Source organism: Euprymna scolopes, chromosome 13 (genome assembly GCF_053919585.1).
Source record: "Euprymna scolopes isolate OS-2025 chromosome 13, ASM5391958v1, whole genome shotgun sequence".
In the NCBI taxonomy this organism is placed as follows: Eukaryota; Metazoa; Mollusca; class Cephalopoda; order Sepiida; family Sepiolidae; genus Euprymna; species Euprymna scolopes.
This window is the reverse complement of record NC_136494.1, coordinates 107589313-107611259: the sequence shown is the minus strand read 5'-3', so window position 1 is coordinate 107611259 and position 21947 is coordinate 107589313. Positions and strand designations below refer to the sequence as shown.

Genomic DNA, 21947 nt, shown 5'->3' with positions numbered 1-21947 from the left:
TTTCCAATGAATGATTTTTCTGACAAAGGGTGAAGAAAAAGCTGCTTTCTAGGTCGGCAGTACTTGCATGAACAGTAGCCTGAGATGTCGGAAATTTTCTGTTTCTATGTCTATCCTTGTGTCCATATCACTAGTAAGGGTGCTGGAGGTAAACGTTTCATCTGGGCTGACGTTATCTGCCTGATAGTCAGAGACCCGAACCTTGGATTAACCACTAAGAAGGCTGTTCTATCAGCAGGTGCAAAGTACTGGGGCTGATGTATTGCCATTTGGTGAATGGAGTCTGTACCATGGAGTAGTTTTTGGTGGGGCCTCTCGATGCCATACTAGTGGGTAATTGTTACGGCTTTACCTTATCATGTGCTACAAAAATATAAAAATTCCTGTCTTTTTCTCTTACTTTCTCTCTCTAACCTGCTCTAACCAAGTCTGTCGACCTTTTCCACAAATCCCAACACCTCAGCATGAATTATCTCCAGAATCAAAAGATGAACAAACCTAGAACCCATCCTCCAATGTAGACCCCTACTACCATGTCTTCTCCTCTAACATCAGGGGTCAAGGTTTCAACCTTCCAGAGGTTGAAACCCAATTGCAGGAGACGAAACCAGACATATTGTTCCTAAGTGAAACTGGCATAGGGCCAACCACTTCCCTAGATGATTCATAATTAATGGATACTCTGACCCCCAAGGTCGCTACATTAAAGATGGCTTTCCGTGTGGTAGGGATATCTCCAGAGAAGACCCTAATTTACCTTCTGGGTTGCACTTGCTTACATCATTGTATTTATATTTGTCCTCTATCGCCCCCACAACAGTGGAGTTACTAACTTTAAGAGCATATCTGAGAAAATTGACCACATTCTGTCTGCTCATCCTTCGGCTAATATTCACATCTGTGGTGACTTCAATGTCCACAATGTGGAATGACTGACCCACTTAAACAAGACATGATGAGGGGAGGTTCCGTCATGACTTCTCCATTGCCTATGACCTCACTCAGATTGTTCACCAACCCACCCATGTGCCCGATACTACCAGTCAGTATGCAAGCCTCCTAGACCTTTTTCTCACAACTTTCATTGTTCATGTTCCATTCTATCTCCTCTAGGATCTTCCGACCACTCAGTTGTATCAGTTAAGATAAAAACGAAATGCAACAAGTCTTCAGACGTACCTCTCCACTGTACAATATATCAATACTCTATGGCTGACGAGGATAACTTCCGTACATTTATATCTGATCTACCTCTTCATTCCATGTCTAAAAAGGATGTGTCCTCTATAATATCAGACCTAACCGAATGGTTTATTGTAGGTATATCCGATTCATACCATCCAAAAAATTCCAACAAAAACCTAACAGCCACCCATTTTTCTCCCCAGAATGTGCTGCTGCCATCACACAAAGAAATCACATAGCTACCAACGTAATAGATGTACTGAGACTAAAGCTGCTTTCAGGAGTGCCAGAAACCACTGTAAAAGAGTGATAAAAAATCCTCAATGGCACTCAAAATGAGAAAAGTAGTCCGAATGAATCAAATAATACGAGTATTTGGCAGTTATTTAGTAGAGCCGAAGGGTCTTTCAATCTTATGAACCTTTTCTATGGCAAGTATTCTAGCTAATAGGACAATAATTTGTGCAAAAAATGTTACTTCTAAAGAATAGTAATGCTTAGTATTGGTGCTACAGGAATCTAAGTCCGTAAAACACTTACGTTTAGAGAATGGAGAGAAAATCCAGCCGAGAAATAAGTAAGGGCCTTCCTTGGGCTCGGTGGCTCTCCTTTCAATGTCACACTTCCGGCCGTGTTGTTGCCCAGCGGCGATTCGATACAAAGACCTTTGATGAATTTTTTATCGTCCGTCCACATTGGGCTACAAAACTAAAGAAAATATAAATATTCATAAATAAAGCAAAGTTATTATGACGAACATTCAGAAATGTAATGGCATTTAAATATATAATAGCGACATATAGTATATATGTAAAAATTAACCAGTTGATATCAGACCACAAAGAAAATGAACCGGTTGATATCAGGCCACAAAGAAAATGAAAGAGAAATAAGAAGAAAGAGCGAAATATAGGGTTAGAAAAGAAGTCACCAATACAAATTTTAAAATGAAATATAGTTTGACGCGAGCTGAACACTCTGATCGAAGCCGCACGAACACACACGCACACGCACATACAGTAGCACAAACCCTCACAAATATATATGTAACGACTTGTTATTTAGTTATTTACGCATTTTCACGGTTCTAAATATTAATATTACAATACGCAAGTCCATATCATTAATCAAGCTCCCGAAAAGAAGACTTGGCTATTGGATATTTTCCTACGTTGTTTTTTTAAAACATGCTGTAAAAATATACATAACCAACGGGATATGAAAGCATTATTACTTTAATTGCATTAAATTAAATTGAGATTGGTAATTTCAAATAAACTAAGTAGTATAAATTTCACACACGCGCACGCGCAGCACACACACACACACACACACACATACATATATATATATATATATATATATATATATATATATATATATATATATATATGAATATATATATATATACTAGCAGAAGTACCAGTCGTTGACTGGGTTCAAAAACAGCCTACAGAAAATGGACTGTGATTGATGAAAGTATAATAGGTTATGAAAAGGAGGGGGTTGTAAAGAGATAGGTTTTGACACTCAAAAATTTTACCCTAAGCAAACTATGATGAAAGTAAAGATAATTTTTGCGAATATATATTTTTTTATATCAAGTTTGTTTCCATTCGTAGCCAAGAGTGACCAACAAAATGATGTTTCCTTACAAAGAGAAAATGTTATATATATAATAATATAAATATACAATAAATAAATGTTACCATAGTCAGTAAAAGTCTCTTTTATGGTAGAAAAGTTCATTGGTTTGTATTTTTAAGTAGTTTGTAAAAAAATTTTTTTTTAATTCACGAATCGGTATAAAAAAAATAAAAATGGCAGCGACTTTGAAATGGAGAGCCCCGTTTTCAATTTGAAGGAGGGGCACCTGAGGATTCTATGTTAACGATTTAAGAGAGTTCCGTCAACGTAAGGAATATTTATAAACATATTTTAATGTTTTCCGTTATTTTGTGCTGGAGGAATATTCGATTATGGCATGTGTAGTTTATATAAAAATTAATTTAAGTACTTATCGCCTCAAATTTCGTTTTAATTTGGGTTCGCTGAAATTATTTCAAGTAAAGAGCATTAAAAACTATCTCAAAACAAAAAAAAACATGAACTGAACTTTTATTGACAATGGTAACATTTATTTCTTGTATATTTATTTTTTCGGGTAGTCGTTTGTTGTCTTTTCTGCTAAACACTCTTACTAAATAATATCGACGAAATATCGAAAAACAAAGAAACAAAAACAGTTTTGAAAAATAATGAAGCTTTACTTACTTTAGTAAAATAATCCGAAACAGCAAAATGGGATATTAAAAAAGTAAACACGTAATTACTTTAGTTTTTTAAAGCAAAGAATCGATATAAATATGAATAAGAAGAAAATGGCGCCCTTTTCAAGCAGAACAGCTTCGTTTCAGTTTTACAGTATTGAATGGTGTAGTATTGCGCAGTCGGATTCAAGCTTGTACTATTGTAATGTAAAGAACACGCAGAAAGAGTTGTAATCAACTGAATTCCTTCTAGTACACTGACAAAAAAAAGCTTAAACATATATAAATAAAAATAAAAAGGTTATGTAAATATTTTTAAAAAGACACGTAATCACGTGAGCAGGATTTTTTTCCTTCTTTTGACATGATAACAAGTAACATTCTTATTTTTTATTATTTATCTATTTATATATTTTCGAAAGAGTGCCACGTGCAAGTGGAGAAGGAAAAAAAACAAAGTTATGCAAAATTTGTGTCGAGAATTGTCTAAAGTTCCGACTTTTGGGGGGGGGGCTTTCACTTTAATAAGAACGTGAATTTATGAGGTGAATTTATTCGACAATATGATTCAAATAAAAATAATAAATAAAAGCTAACGTGAATTAAGATTAAAGTTAAGGTGTTATTGTGGACCCTCATCCCTTTTAAAAAACCTTGTTAAACTTTGTGACATATTTACATTCTATAGAGGTCAGGCGCGAACAAACACCCAATAAATTTATTATACCATATTTCTTCAAACTGAAACAATTATCAAAGTATACTTATGCAAATAGATATGGAAAGTCTTTGTTAAAGTTTGTGCCATATTTCCATGGAGTACAGGTGCGAACGCAGACCCCACAATTTTATTATACCATCCCTATTTAAGTTGAAACATACTTATCAAAGTATTCTTATGTACATCTATATCAAAAACCCTTGTAAACGTTTCTTTTTTAATTTTTTATTTCCATCTTCGATACATCTTCTATCATTATATGTAATCAGTTTTTTTTTAAATAGTCAACCATATAGGAGCCTATCCGTGACCACACACACACACACACACACACACACACACACACACACACACACACACACACACACACACACACACATATTCAGCTTTATATTATAGATATAGGAACCTATTCGTGACGAGCTTTATATTATAGACTATTATATATAATTATAAAACTCAAATGACCCTGTAACAAGTGATGTAACACATTTTCCGGTTTACGACATCCGGTTGCGCATGCGCATGCGCGCATAAACATTAACCTATAACAACATAAACAAATAAATACAAATCGCTTCTTTTGCAGATTTTGACCTGCGCACTGAAATATTAACGTTATTATTTCGAAATTATTATTTTATATGGGAAGCGTGGGGTACTTTGCAACTATTCTTTATTACAACTATACTGTCGCTATTTTCTTACAACTAAACAACTTTAAACCGTTGACAAACATAAGAACAATTGTAGTAAAGCTAGGACTACTACTACTACTACTACTACTACTAATAATAATAATAATAATAATAATAATAATAATAATAATAATAATACTCTCTATCCGTCCCTTTTTCGTTCTTTCTTCCTTGTGTTTTTTATTTTTTGTTTACATTTCTAGATACAAAATAGTTGTGTGAGAACGATGAATTTGTTGACACATTTACTAATCTGTTTCAATATTAGTTTTATTTTATTTTATTTATTTAGGTTTTATTTTTTTGATTCAGGTTTTATTAATTATTTTCTTTTAGATTTTAAGTTTCTATAACTTGGTTGAAGGATTCCAATATGGGCTTTTCATTCTTATATTTCTCATCGGTAGGTTCATGTGCGTTTTTGCTGCTAAATGACTTTCGTCGGCGTTCGATTCGTAGGAAAATCATGTTTAATTTTCGATTTTTGAGCGATTTTTCGGAAAAATAGGTAACTTTACACGAATAGGGAGGATTTCTTTTTTCATGTTTGAGTGATCCATCCGTGATTTTTCATTTCAATATATTTTCATAGAAATGTTTCTGTTATGTGAAAAAGAAAAAAAACATTTTCTTTACGTCACAAGTGTCACGCGCATACATGAATTCCATAGCTAACGTGACACGGGTAGTCTAGTATATATATATATAAGAATCTTGGGATAAATATGAACACAGATTAATGAATCGTGTAGTACTGAGTCTTATAAAATAGAAAATATAATGGCCAAGACTGCTTTATAACAAATTTTAATCTAATTACAATAAGGATGTATTTAGCAAACTCGCATTCTGACCACATTATCCCACTGTATACAAGGATTGCCACGACACCCAGATACCACAATCTCATATCATTTTATTTCTTCTACTCTTATTTCCTCTATTTTCTTTATCTATGTCCCTTAAAAAGATGTAATTAATTTTTGATATATTTATTTGTGTGTGATAAATAGCAAAACTATTTCGAATTAGATTTAATATTTGCTTATGGCTTTTCCTCTGATGAGATGAGCCTACATCGAAAATCCATGAGTTAAGAAAAAAACTTTGAATTGTATTCTTTATACAAAACATAAATTTCTGTTCTGAAAAATTATATTTTTCTGAATGAAATTCAAATAAAAAACTATATATATATATATATATATATATATATATATATGTGTGTGTGTGTGTGTGTGTGTGTGTGTGTGTGTGTGTGTATGTGTGTGTGTGTATGTGTGTGTGTATGTGTGTGTGTATGCGCATTTGTGTTTTGTGTTGGTTTAAGTATATAAATGTTTTATGCCAAATACAAAAAATGTTTTAAAATGCTTACAATCATTCGTCTTTCTTTATCTATGGTTTTTGGAACCAATTCCATAGAAAATCCAAACATTTCTTCATAAATGCTCGAATGATGTTCTGCAAAGTTAAATAAAAGAAGCAATTACAAGAAGTATATTTCAAGACAATAGGTAATAAATTATCTATATAATAACGATTATTTATCTATATATGCGCTTAACGTAGTAGAAATACTGATGAAGGTGTTGTTACTTGACTAGACATCACTCGAGGTTAAATCGTATTTATATATACATATATGTATACTTTCTATTTGTTTTTGCATACGTAGTAATATGTTGCTACACAGTCATGAGCATGTTTCTGTTAGCTATTTCATAGTAACTAGAGACTTCTTCTAGGCGATACAGTTTATACGAATGCAACGTTTGCTTTCGTATAAGCTGTATCGCTTGAAGAGATTTCTAGTTACTGATAACTAGCTGACCTAAACCTGCTCATGTACCAACATATTACTATTCATGCAAAAACAAATAGAAAGTATAGCTTGTCCTACTTCGGTATTGAGAACTCTTGTATTAACCTCGTAAAACTTTATTGGTCACTTTACTTTTGGAAAATATTAACCTCCGATTATATACATGTATATATTACAATAGAAAAATGCAAGCATCAAAAGTAATATGATTAAGCTTAAACATGGAACAGTAAAGGAACTAGTTGTTAAAACTGGAAAAGAAAAGGACAAGATATTCTAGTAAAAAATATAATAAATTTATAACTTAAAATATTGCAGCATTAAGAATTGATTATATAATTGAATTAAAAACATTCTTAATGCAGCAATATTTTAAGTTATACATTTATTATATTTTTTACTAGACTATCTTGTCCTGTTCTTTTCCAGTTTTAACAAATAGTCTTTTACTTTTCCATGTTCAAGCTTAGCCATATTACTTTTCATGCTCACATTTTTCTATGTAATCCATGATTTTTCCGGTTTCCAATAAATTCACTTGTTTTTTTTTAATTTCAGTCTCATTTTTTGCCCTCATAAACACATGTAATAACAATGTACGGCACTCGCCTGCCTTCAATAACCCCCCCAATTATCTCCCTTTCATGCTTTCATTCTGTCTGTTACACAAATTACTTCTCTTTTTGCGACAGTGGTCGCTGAAGCGACGATGTTACTATAGGAACCAGTCATAAAAAGCGTTGCTCATGGCCTTACATATTTTTACGATTTTGAACACCAGAAAATTCATCATAACTTTTGTTTTACTGAACGAAAATTGAAAAAAGAAACTTCACAATATAGATGAGATTGTGATCTATAAACTGTAATAATTGTTTTTAACTTGGTCGAAAAATGAGTGAGCGGTGAAGCTTTAAAGCAGTTCTAAATGACTAAACCTGCCACATAACCATATATTCAAACATTACCGTGTTATATATATATATATATATATATATATATATATATATATATATATATATATATAGTCTTATTTGTAGTATTCCGAATTTTACTGGGTTTAAATAATTCAGTAATCGTTCATATATCAATTTTAAGCCAACAAGAGATGCCTTAAAACTGTAAGTTACAAAATTATCATATTTCATAATTGAGCATTCATATATTGTTGTAACAGAAACAAAGACTTCAAAGAATGTGTTGATAGCAACAAATAGTGTATTTAATCGTCAATTACAATTGTTTCAAGACTATTCGGACAAATTCAAACGTTATGTCGTTTGAAAATTTTCACAAGAACAGCCTTTCTGCAGACTTATTGAATAAAAACACTTTAACAATAAAACATTATGGAAACCATTTCGCTCATAAGGAAAAGAAAACAAGCGAAAATATTTTACCTATATCTCATCCTTGCAAAGTATTTTTTTAAAGATTTATATATTTATCTATTTTCGTATCTCCATTTAAAAAAAATTCAAACAAAATATCATACAATGTCACCACTAATTGCCTATGTCCATTTAATATTGTTTACTAATACTATTCATTGATTTCTTAAATTAAATTTCGTTATTTCTTTATTTAATTTAAATTATTTTTTTAATCCGGACTAATAAACTAAGTTATATTGTTGCGAAACTAACATAGAATCGTAACAATATAACTTAGTTGATTAGTCCGGATTAAAAAATGATTTTAATTAAATAAAGAAATAACGAAATTTAGTTTAAGAACTCAATGAATAGTATTAATAAAACATATTAAATGAACATAGATAATTAGTGGTAACATTGTATGATAATTTGTTTTTCTGTTTTTTTTTAAATAGAGATAACAACATAACTATATATATATATATATATATATATATATATATATATATATATACATACATATATATATATATATGTATATATATATATATATAAACTATACAACGCTTTAAAAATAATATACGGAAAAATTTTAGGGGCCCCTTTTCGCCAACAAACTCATCAGGAGTTAATCGTTGGTTATCAAGAGATGCAACAAAAAATGAATTAAATTGACACGCAAGAGTAAATGCTGGGGATAAGCGAGTAAAAAAAGCGAATTGGAATTTTCGTAAAATATATATCAATAATATAAAATATATGTACACTTGAGATAGAGGGGGTATGGGAACGATTAAAATATATCTCTGAGCAAGTCTAATGATTTAACAAATTCTTTCTGTCGATAGAGAGAAGGCTTGCATGAAAAAATCGGGACTGGACTCAGTCTCGATTATTTCACACAAACCTCTCTGTTGACAGAAAGAATTTGTTAAATCATTAGACCTGCTTGGAGATATATTGATATACCAACGATTAACTTCTGATGCGTTTTTGGAGGAAAGGGGTCCCTAGGGGTTTTCCGTATTCCGTAGATTACTTTTTAAAGCGATATATATATATATATATATATATATATATATATATATGTATATATATATATATATATTCTTTAAAGAACCTACGTTAACAGGTATAGATATAAAAGTATTTACTCATTTTCAGAAAAATATTCTTTTATTAGTAACTAGCATTTCAGCCCGGCGATGTCCGGGTGTTTGGAGGCATATGCTGAGAAAAAAAAATAGTTGTAGGAAGGCAGGTTAGAACCCGTACCGTGAAGGGGGAAAAGAACAGGGGGAAACGTGACGTCTTTGCTGTTACGACCACCGTCACGTTACGGCTAGACAATCGAAAACAGGAGATGACTTTCGAAAATGTACACAGACACACAGGCAAACAGACAGACACGTTCACTTTTATAGATATACTAATTTCAGCCCGGCGTTGCCCGGGTGTTTGGAGGTGTATGTTCAGCAAAAAAAAAAGTAGTAGTAGGAAGGCAGGCTTGAGCCCGTACCGCGAAGGAGGAAAAAAAAACGGGGAAAAACGTGACGTCTTTGCTGTTACGACCACCGCTAACCAGAACTGAGGTAGGTTTAAATTAAAGCTAGACAATCGAAAAGAGGTGGTGACTTTCGAAAATATCGGCGAAAAAAGCGACCCCTCCCTGTAGAAAATCCGTCGCCTCTGTCGAAAGTTTTAGGCAAACATGCAAACATACATACATACATTCATTTATATATTGGGAGCTCAAATTTTCGACCCAAACCTATTAAAAAGCTTGCCCTATCTCTGAATACCCTTTATGTAAAATTTCAAATGTTTAGACCAGAAATTGTTTGAGTAATTTGGTAGAGAACGCAGAGGTCAATTTTTTTTTAAGTTTGACCCCTATTATGATCCCTTAACATTTATTGTTTTGGGCTCAAATCAAGTTATTAATTAAGATTCATGTCTAAGGAACCTATATCTAAAATTTCAAGTGTTAGGCCCAAAATTGGCAGAGGAGTTTGGTAGAGTTCTCAAAAGTCAAATAGTTTAATTTTGAACCCTTAATAGCTAAATTTCTGGCCGAAAACGGATTACAAAGATTTTCTCAAATTTCCATACCCCGTATATCAAATTTCGCATCTGTAGACTGAAAATTGACAGAGTTATTGTGTAGGGAAATGTACACAGACAGACACACATGCACACACAGACACTTTCACTTTTATATATATATAGATAGACAAGAATGTGTACAATTGTTTCAACCCTCAGTTGGCATATAAGAATATAACTGTTTATCAAAATTATAATTTGCACAAACTTGGCCTTTATTGATGCATTAGAAAAATCAATATTTTAAAAGTTTTTCATCCCACGAATAGAACCTTTTCAGTTAATACAACCGACATTCATTTTTTAATCTGCATTTTTTAGATTGAGTACACTTGCCTTGCAATGAAGTAATTACTCGAATTCAGTAATCGTTCGTAGCCAGATTTGTTTCCATCATGGTTTGTTTTTTCTTTTTTGTTCTATTCTAGTGGTACACGCTTAAATTACTAGTTTCGTGGCAAGTGTTATTATAAATCAGTTTATTATTTTCTAGTGTTTTTTTTTCAAGTTTTTATTTAATTAACACTTTTCAAACATACGTATTATTATTTATAGATTTAAGACCAAATATTTTATACCATGATTTAATGATTACAGTCTTTACGATAAACATACATTCTACATTATAGTCTGCAGCCCAGTTATTAAAATTCGCAGTTATTTTTATAATTCAATTACAAGTTACCTCTGTTCGCATCCATTAGTCTAATCTTCAATATTATTATTTAATTAAATTTGCCAGCATAAATGTTATTTTATTATCAAATTTAAATACACATGATTATATGCGTTTTTTTTAGTTCCGATACTTGTTTTGTTTACACTTTTATGATATTGATGCTTCCCTTACTGTAAAAACTACACAAATGCAGCATATATTTGATCAACAGTGGGGTTGTTTAAAGTTAGATAAAGCAACCATATGGCAGTAGGCGCGTAGGTTACATACAGACGAAAATACAATATCACTAACATTCTATATAAAAGAACTTTGCGTATTCAAGGTTTTATTTAAGAGGATATATTTATGGAGAGAGACTACTGTTTTAATTATTATTCACTTCTTAGTTTGCTAACTTACTCCCGAGAAATCGGCGAAGCAACGGACAGATTATTCCTACATTATTTGGGCATATCGCGTCCGTATCGCTTCTCGAATGGAGACTGAACTGAAATCCTATGTTCTATCTCGCTAAAAAAATGTGACGTCATAATATCCTTCCATCATTCGACTATTTTTTGTCTGGGGAGTTTTTGCCCTCTGTTTCGAATTATTAAAATTCACACTAATTTAAACGCTACTTATGTAGAGCCCCTCTAGGAGTATCATTCTATCTCCTTAGTCTTCCCTTCCTTCCAGACGCAGACGATTTTCTGTTACACGTATCGATACTAGTAAAACCACTGCTTTGGGATAACCAACCGATTATTCTTTTACATACGATACTGTTTTCTCTTATTATTTCGAAAACCACCAAATTCCTTCTGGAAATCATACGATGTTGTTGTTGTTGTTGTTGTTGTTGTTGTTGTTGTTGTTTATCTGATTTAGCCGAGAAAATTATAAAAAATATTTTTTAAAATAAACGGACAAGCATAGTTCGCAGTGTCTACGGCTCATACACTTTTAAGAAATACGATTTGAGATGGCGTCTTCAGAAAGGGCGATAAAAGACTTACCTACTCGGATGTCGTCGCATCTCGAACTAGTGCACATTTGGACTCTGCCATCCAACCGGTCGAGTGACATGTCACCCGAGCTGTTGGTAAACGTTGTTTTGTCACCCTTTGGGGCGCCGATATACAAGCTGAAAAGGGAAAACACTGGTATTTCTGTAATCAAAATAAAACACGTCGGGCTCCACAAAAAAAACATAATTTACAAATTGCTGATATTTATTACGTTTGTTTGTGTTTCTTTTCTTTTAAGCAATAATTTCGTTTCAACTTTTAACTTTTATATTAATGTGATCCATAGGGTTGGAAATACAAAAAAAGAAATATGAGACTCGTGCAGGATTCGAGCCTATGATTCAGAAAGAAAGACACCGAATTGTGTGTGTTATCTTAACCACTTGAATAAAGAATAACGAAACTAATAGCTAGAAAAAATCTTAATGTGTACAGATATCTCATTATTCGGATGCAGAGAGTTATCTACATTCACGTGTTTAGTCATATCTACGAGTAATCAGTACCTTGAACTTATGAAACCATGATTAAATACTATCGTAATTCATTGGGTTCATTTTTATTTAAATCAGGTATTTTGCTGTGTTCTGTTGTAAAATTATATTATTTAAAACAAAGCTTTTATAACATACACACACGCACACACACACATACAGACACACACACACGATGGCAAAGCAAAACAGTTTGATGATTGTCACCCATATTAACTTCATTTACAAATCCTATTGTAAAAACATAATTTTATTTAACGTAATCACTGCTTATTAAGTTGAGCGGCAGTGAATTTGATACGTCAAATCCTTTTTCAAAATAGACTATCTAATATAGTGATCATATGTATCCTATTTAAGTCCTAAGGTGAACTAATTTGCATATTGCAAAAGTACATCTTATTAATTCACTATTCGTTCTCCGTGTTTTCTTATTCGATGATTTTTTTTATTTATTCTCGTTCTGTCAGCCATGATCGTGCAAAAATCTGAAGTAATTCACAATTGAATTGTTAGTATCGCTTGAATTGATTAACCTTAAACCTCAAGAATAGTGTCATTTAGAACTGAATTTTACTTTATCCGTTACACCCAGGTCATTGTAATTCAGTTATGAATGACACTCTTTTGGAGGTTGAAGGTTCAGTGCGGGCAATACTAAGAATACAATTACAAATCACTTAAGAGTTTTACCTGATCATGTCTGACGGAACGAGAACATGTTATCATGTTTATAAATAAAAGTTTCCGCTCGAAATTCCGTACAGATTCTCGAGTTCGAAAAGATACACCTGAAGAAGGTCGGAGGTTACATAGGACGAAACGTTGTATGAATAAAACTGAAGGTGAGAACAGAGTAATCAAAAAAATCTAAATAATACAGATTGACCTATGTATTACATTAAATTACTTCCGGTTGTAAAATCACAAATTGTGACATTTCGGAATTTTGACGAACTCCATAGTTACTATTACGCCTAACTTGACTGCTATTACCATGCCAGGAACGATCCATCTACCGGTTAAACAAAATTCCAAGCATTACATGAAACTGTATATGTTCGTTTAAACTTCAATGTACACCAGCAATAACTAATCAAAACAATGTTGAATAAATATTTAAAAATATAAATAATTTGAAGCATCGCAACGTTTACCGAAAATACTAGATTGAGCATTAAATAACCCGAAAAAGATTTGATATGTTACAAAACAAAACAAAATGTAAGGCAGTAAATCTATATCTACTTTTGTGAAGAGGGGGCCATGAAGTTATTTGAAAATAAATAAATAATATAAACATCCAAGATAAGATAACATATTTAGAGATTTTATTGCTTTAGTGAGGAACAAAGTGAACAATTCCAGATTCAAAATAACTATACAACAAAGTTATACATCTTTAGAATTTCTGGTACCAAATATTTTTATTCCTATGTATTATGAGTCAATCAACCAATTCAGGTTCATTGGCCGGACTACTTGCAAATAATGATGGCCGGTAACGGCTAGTCCATTCTACTTAATTATTCTTGGACAGCTCACTGACAAAAGCCATTGAAACACCGATTTTTGTGTAATGTCTGAGTAAATGGGCAACTTTTAGATTTTTTTTAACCCTTGTTTGATTCTATGATATAATTTAATCATAAATAAATTCTACAATGATGCAAGTGTTTTATTAATAGATAAACACGATAATAACGATCTATATACATCAGTTATTGTGATCGATTTATTGTACGCATAAAAGTTAAAAATTTTCATATCTTCTTGTTCTTGTTCTTCTTATAATGACCGACAAATTCTAATATATATAAACTGCAAGAGAAATGAAACAAAACGTCGCAACCAAGAGAACTGGTACATCAAGAATGAAAAGCGCACATTCCCTCTTTCCCTCTCCCCTCCTCCCACTCCCGTCCTCTATCCCACTCCTCTCCTTCATCTCTCTCCTTCCTCTCTCTTCCTCTCTCTCCGTCTCCCCCTTTCGCCACCCCAAAAATCTGATGTCAGCACAACTGGCACCGCACCAAATAGTCGAAGGGTCAAGGAGGAGGGAAAGACCGAGAATAGAAAATACTAACCAGGCCTCCACATGATACGTACGAAGAGGACTGGAACTTTGGAGAGACTTATTGCCAATCAAATGCCAGTGAATATTAATGGCCTCTACCAACGAGAAATCAATGGTAAACGGTCGATGCGATAACACAAATTAATTTCCAAATATAACCAGAAGAGGTGGAGAGTGCTGGAAATCTGAGGAGACTTGTCACTCAAACTCCAGGGAACACAGCAAGTTGTTCTCAAAAAGAGTTCTTTGATGATAGCCTGTGTGAGAACTCTTAGTGAGTGAACAATTGTAATAATAAATTTTTCCTCCGATAGATGCAAAATACGGCTGGGTGTCCTCCCAACCCTTTGGTATGAAAACAAGTTGTTCATGTTTGTTCATTCACAAACGTTGTCCATCTATCTTTTCTTTTGACTACCTTCTGACCGGCTGTTTTGTATAATGTCTTCAACGGATATTTTGCATAGTTATACATTGGAACGCTTAACGTGACCAAACGATCAATAATGAACCGCATGATGAGCTTGGGAAAGTTTCCGATTTTGTCACCCAGTTAACGCATTCAAGCCCGTAGCACGCTACAGGAAGGACGTCTGCGTCATAGTATCTTCGTAATTGAACCTAATTGAGAAAAATATTTAGTGTCAACGACAAATATTTACTTGGAAAGAAAAATCGTCTAATATTTCAGACACAAGTTTCCAATTTCCAAGTGTTATGAGACAATCATTGCAAGATCAAAGCCAAGGCAATCCACATGAAAAGATAATTTTAATATTCTGATGTCATTCAGGGCGAATATTAAAATCTTTGTCAGTTAACGTTAAATAATTATTTTATTCAACATTTTTACTTTGTTTAACTCATCTCCGAGAGGTTAGACACAAGGTCAAGTGTGGATTGAATGAAACTGTTTCTGTAAACTAAACTGGATTCAAACCCGGCACACAGAGGTTTACAATTAATTTTCATTAACCACTTAAAACCGTCACCTCTTAGGTCGTGTTTTAGTTCTGTCAATTTAAATTATCTGCTTAAAAATACGTCTCTTCTTTAAATCATTTCACCCATTTAAACCATATGAATATACCCTTCTCTTTTATGCAGTTTTGTTTTCGTAAATAATAATACATTTTATCTTTACATAGTTTTACAAGATAACCTGTGACTTATTGCACCAACTTTCGAATCTTATACGTTAGTACATTGACAGATGCTAACAGGAAATTAAAAATAATATTATAAAATGTAGAAAAGAACTGAAATCGAACCCGGCATAAATAGATCTACAGTCGGCGTCATTAACCACATAACGATCAGTTAACTTAAATTATTTTATGCAACAATTCTCTGGTTAACCAAACAAAATGAGATCGATCCAGGGAAGATTCATTCAAATAAACGGTAAAACTTGCGGAGAATGCTCTTTTTTTACGGTTGTTATAAAAATGGAACGGAAATTTAATTTTCGTTACGATTTAAATTCGGTACATTTTTACATTACGTCCAACTCGTCGTTCACGTTCGACATGTCAAATTGTGTAGGTTTTCGAATATGCTGACAAGGTTGGGAAGTGTCTATTCCGAAAGCCGTCTTTAACATGGGGAGGGAGTCTATTCCGAAAGCTGTTCTTAACATGGGGAGGTTGGGGTGTTTATTGGTTGTACGCATACTCGAAAACCTATAAAAGTCGAGATTTCCAATATGAACGGTGAGTTGGACTTATATAAAAAATACCAAAAAGGTATACCAGACTTTTTTCGTTTAAAACTAAAATTATTTCATTTTTGTTAATAAAATTTTATTTATATAAAAAAAATCTTTCGTTTTTTAATATATAAAAAGTACGATTGCTGAATGGTAATCTTTCGATTACTTTCGTTTTGAAGGGCACAATAAAAAAAAGAGAGATTAAAACGAAATGAAATTTAAACTTCCGTTCCACTTTTACAACAACCGCAAAACAGAACATTCTCTTTCTACCAGATAAACTTCCATATATGCAACACTGAGTTTCTTTTCATCTACATTCTTGTCTTTAGACTCCGAAACTACTTGACAGAACTTGACTAAAATTTGGCATAAAACATCGCTTTAAAGACATAAAGTGATACATATGCAGCTACTATCAGGTCGGTGCAAAAGATTTGACGTATTGTATAAGATGCATTTTAAACAATTGTAATCTTTTTTTTTTTCATATTGTTATTACATCATAATTAATTAATACCTTTTCCTTTCGGATCAACCATGTTGACATGACAATGCTCGTCATCATACAGCACTACTGATCAAAGATCTCATATAAGAATTAGGTTGGGAAACCGTGCCGCATCCTACATATTCTCTTGCCCTTGATCCCTCGGATTATCATTTTTTGGGGTTTTTTTTTTTGAGGATTATAAAACCATTTAGATGGCTTTAGGTTAACCTTACGAGGGGAGATTGAACATGAGTCGGATTAATATTTCACATCAAAGTCAAAGAATTTTATAAGCGTGGCATTTATAAGCTCGTTGACAGATTTTCATTTTAAAAATGAAATTTTAAAATCGACAGGAGCTTTTGTACTGATATACTACTACTACTACTACTACTACTACTACTACTAATAATAATAATAATAATAATCGTATTCCTTTTCTATTACAGATAATAGTAATGAACACAGAATCACAAACTATTAAACAGAATTGCACTTACGCATCATTAGAATGCCAATCTGACTTAGGGTTAACAATTATAGTACTAACCCAATCATATAAAAATTTAAAAAATACAAAATTAATCTCTTTCACTCTGCCTCCTACTCTGTCGGTATGTTTGTATGCATGTATTTCTATCTATACTTCTTCTTCTCACTCTCTCTCTCTCTCTCTCTCTCTCTCTCTCTCTCTCTCTCTCTCTCTTTCTAGAGATAAATAATATTACCATCGAGGATATTTCCTTTTGTTCATTGGATTATTTTAATCTTTAGTTTTATAGTTAGTTTTATTACTTCTGATTAAATAATTAGAGAGAGAGACTGCGAGAATCAAAAGTGAGAGTAGAGAGAGGAAGAGAACCGAAAGTGATAAACAGCAGATGAAAATAAGATAAAAGTGATACAACATAGAGTGAGAGAGGCTGAGAGTGATAGACGGGATTGGTTAGTAGGTGAGTTAATTGCAAATTACAGCTATTTAGAAAGAAACCAATTGGAATTTGTTCTAAAAGTAACTAAATCTCAGAACTAAAGAATATTTCACACGTCTTTTGTGTGTATTTAATACTTAATACTTTAATTAATTTAATATATTAATATTATTTCATTTATTTAATACTTTTAAAATATTTAGTATATATATATATATATGAAAATAACTTTAGGAAAACTAATATTGATTAACTTACACTCACTATAATAATAAATGGTGTTATTAGAAAACATGCTGGATAATTTTTAACCTTATTTTAAAAAGTTGAACTAATTTTATTTTAATGGAAACCGCTCTAGACAAGGCATAAAGCCACTTGATTTTGACATCTGAAAAAGGTGAAATATGATTATTACAAAGACATGAGATGCCTATTTATGTTAATTTGGAAAAAAAAGGTGACCTGTGATTTATTGGATCAACTTTTGAACCTCATACATTGGTAACTTTAAAGATGCTAACAGGAAATTAAAAATAATATCATAAATCATGTAGAAAATAACTGAAATCGAACGCGGCACACACAGATCTACAGTCGGTGTCATTAACTACTTAGCAATCAGTTAATTTTAATTATTTTGTGTAACAATTCTCTGGTTAACCTTTTTGGGGGAAAACAGTTGGCAGGAAAAGAGTTCTACAAGTGTGGAGTTTTGGGCAAAAAGCTATTGCACTGGATGCTGTATTACAATGAGGTTGCTATATCCCAATTGTTTCTACAACATTTTACATTAGTAATAATTGATGGGTACTGTTTAATAGTGTTTGGACGATTAATCGGAATCGGGAATCGGAAAAATCGAAATATTTGGGGGTATCGGAATCGGTATCGGAATCGGAAAAATTTGTACCGATTTTCCGATGCCAAAACGATTCTTTTAATTGTCTTTTTTATTTGATTTTGTTTAAAGCAAAATCTTCCATTGCTGGTAATAATGATAAAATAATAAAATATTTATTGATTTTAAACTCTTAGGGAAGCTAAAATCGATAGCTCCTCCCCCACAAGTATATTTTTACGTTTAGGAAAATATCTGCACATTTAACATGTGTTTTTACGGTAATCGGAGAAAAAATACAACTATATAGTTTAATGTTTAGAGGTTTATAAGGAACCGGAATCGAACTCGGTAATCGTATAGGAATCGGGAATTTAGTACGGAATCGATAATCGTATCGGAATCGGGAAAAAATATTCGATTCATCCTATCACTACCATTAAATAAATTTAAGCAATCGTGCAGAATAGTTAACAAGAAAATAAGGTGTAAAATACAGCTATGAAATACCTGTTACGTAAGAACATAAGAACATTTACTACGAATCGCTATAATTTTCACATGTGTTTACTTGTTGTACGATTCATTATCTTTGCATTTGTTAGCGTCACTTTTACTTAGACAAGTCAGCGTGCTTTTCAGGATGGATGATAATTTTGGTGGGATTTGGTAGCAAAATTAAGGTTTAAAAGATAATAATAATAAAATACGCCTACCTTAACACGATTGGCAATCACCCTTAGGCCTTAGACTTACGGTTCCATTAATATCCTTTCAAAAATTGTATAGAATCTTTTATGAGATAAAATCGTTCATTACATTTATATAAAAAAGCTAGAAGAATACCTGTCCAATGTATATATCTATGAAAGTGAGAATATGTGTGTGTGAGGGTATTTCTCTACCTATATTTTCAATGATTTTTTTTTATCTATACACTTAAAATTTGGTATATAGTGTATTCAGAGATGTGGAAAAATGTTTTTAATCGGTTTTCACCCGGAAATAGGGCTGCTAAGGGGTCACAATTAAAAAATTGGTACGTGGGGGTCATCAGATTTTTATCTGTTTGCTAACTGTTTCACGAATGCGCATGCGTGAATCGTTCGCATGACAGACTCCTTATGCTATAAATAAGTAAGTTTGAAAACACTTTTAAAATAGCGTGTTGAGCTGGCCTAATGGTTATCGTACTTGGCTCACTGCCTTATATTTTGGTTTCGATTTCAACTCTATTTTTTTTTACTTACAAGAAGTGAACTGTTCAGAAAAAAAAACATAATACTCGCATGCACGTGTTTCAATTTCTGTATAAATTAAAATGTTATATTTATGCGTATTTTACGACCGGGCAATACCGGGCGGCCTGCTAGTAATAAATAAAATTAATTCACCAAACAAAACAGTTTAGCTTTAATTTTATGTCCCCTTACAAAATTTAAAAATCAAAATGAAATCTTACTAGCCTTATGTCTATAATCCTTTTTTCAATTTTGATCAAAATTTATTAGATTATTATTATAGAAAACGGCTAAAAATTTAAGGCTTAAGCTTATGGAATCATAAGAAGAAACTAAAATTCAGGGAATCTTGTTTAATTGGTATTTAATGACTATGCATCAAATTCAATGAAAATCAGAAATGTTTGAATTAAAAAAGGAGTTTGTGCCAATATTGTACTCCTTAAAATTCTTTAAAATACTCAAACGAAACTGAAATTAGAGGAATGTTTATTAATTGATGACTATTATCTATGGTTAAAATTTCTTAACAATCGGAGGTATTTTACAAAGGTTTTCTTACCCCACCTCTCTATCTCATTTGCATAAAATAAATAAAACTAAATACACATTATCCACCCTTACGCCTAGCAGCTGTGTTCTAAAATTCATAATGATCGATTTTAGAATTAAACCCCTTAACTACAAATATATGAACATATACACATGCATAAGTTAATATAGATAGGGACAAAGCGTAGATACAACTTACTAAACAGTTGAATTATATTTCAGAAGAACTATGGAGAAACCGAACAAGGTTCCTTCACCTCCTTGGTAAATCCGTGGCTTATCCGAGTTGATGTTGAAAGCGAAGATATCACGAAACAAGCCGAAAACCAACAGAATAAACGTTTTTTGTAAAATGCCGAATTCCATATTTCAAGACGAAAAACATTAAATAAATAGAAAAAAGTGTGTGTTGCTTTTACTATTATTAGTTTGATTAATTAATTAGTGTTCCAAACATAGTAAATCGTACATATATATGAACTCAGTACGATATGTATGAGTGTATCTGGGAATGGTTTAAAAAGAGAAAGATAGATAGAGTGAAAGCATGAAAGTGTATTTACGAGAGAGAGAGAGGGGGGGAGAGGGAGGGAGAGAGGGAGAGAGAGGGAGAGAGGGAAAGGAATAGAGAGGGAGATACTTGAAGGAGTGTAATTTCGTCTTGCGACGATTGGCCCTGTCCATCTCGGCCGCTAGACATAGTGCGCTGCGTCACCACTTGAAATATATATTTAAAGGAAGAGAGAGATAGAACGCGAAGAAAGTGTTAGAGAAGGAAAAGACGAGAAGAGAACGGGGGGGGGGAGTAAATAGGATAAAAATAACGAAGTACGAAAGAAAGAGGCGAGTGAGTAAACGTATTTGTGTGTGTGTGAAAATATGCTTTTTCAATTATATTTCACCCTTTATTTATACCAATCCTTTTATTTATGAAGCTCAATGTATGATCAATTTAACAACACACACACACACACACACACACACACACACACACACACACACACACACACACGAACGGATGACAAATGGATGACAAAACAACTATATTCAAAATTCAAAGATTTTATTCATCTTACTATTTATTTCTACATGTCAAAATTTCCTACTGGTAAATATAGATTGGTTCATTTATTCGATAAAGGAAAACAAACAATTAGTTGGGGGATAGAAGGGACTCTTTATACCAAGGCATTTCGAAGCCCAATGCTTCTCATCAGAAAAGTAGAGAAGATGCTAGGTAACATAGTGGGGATGCGGCGTCTATCGTGGGATTCATTAGGAACGAAATAGATCAATTAAAATTATAGATGATGTTGGGGGGGGGGAGTTTTATCGAATTCTAAATAATATAATACGCTTCTCCTTTATTTAGAATTCGATAAAATTCCCCCCCACATCATCTATAATTTTAATTGATCTATATTTACCAATATATAATTTTTGTGATTTCATTTTCCATTCCTGTTGTTCTCATATATATATATATATAGAGAGAGAGATATATATATATGTGTGCGTGCGTGTGTGTGTGTGTGTGTGTGTGTGTGTGTGTGTGTGTGTGTGTGTGTGTGTGCGTGTGCATAAGAAGATAAAGCGTAAAGTTACATAGGAACTTTGTTACATTATCAAGTCAATAAGTGTTAGGAGTAAGCGAGAAACCTCGTTATGCCATAGTATTTCAAGCTAAATACTTCTAGTCAGAAAAGAAGAAAAAGTTTGCATTATACAAAAGT

The 21947-nt window shown here is 32.5% G+C and overlaps 1 protein-coding gene across 2 annotated transcripts in view; it reads right to left on the bottom strand.

Moving 5' to 3' along the window:
- LOC145292146 (integrin alpha-9-like) overlaps positions 1–21081 on the bottom strand; it is an 89977-nt gene extending 68896 nt beyond the window's left edge. For both annotated transcript variants that reach the window (XR_013869557.1, XM_080138275.1), the window contains exons 1-4: positions 20414–21081; positions 11862–11989; positions 6253–6338; positions 1726–1893 (exon numbers count right to left, since the gene is read on the bottom strand). Coding sequence is in view for 1 of the 2 variants with exons in the window: in XM_080138275.1 (XP_079994401.1) it covers positions 1726–1893; positions 6253–6338; positions 11862–11989; positions 20414–20580 (549 nt within the window). In the remaining variant the exon portion in view is untranslated. The remainder of the gene's footprint in view (positions 1–1725; positions 1894–6252; positions 6339–11861; positions 11990–20413) is intronic.
- Positions 21082–21947: the final 866 nt, after the last annotated feature.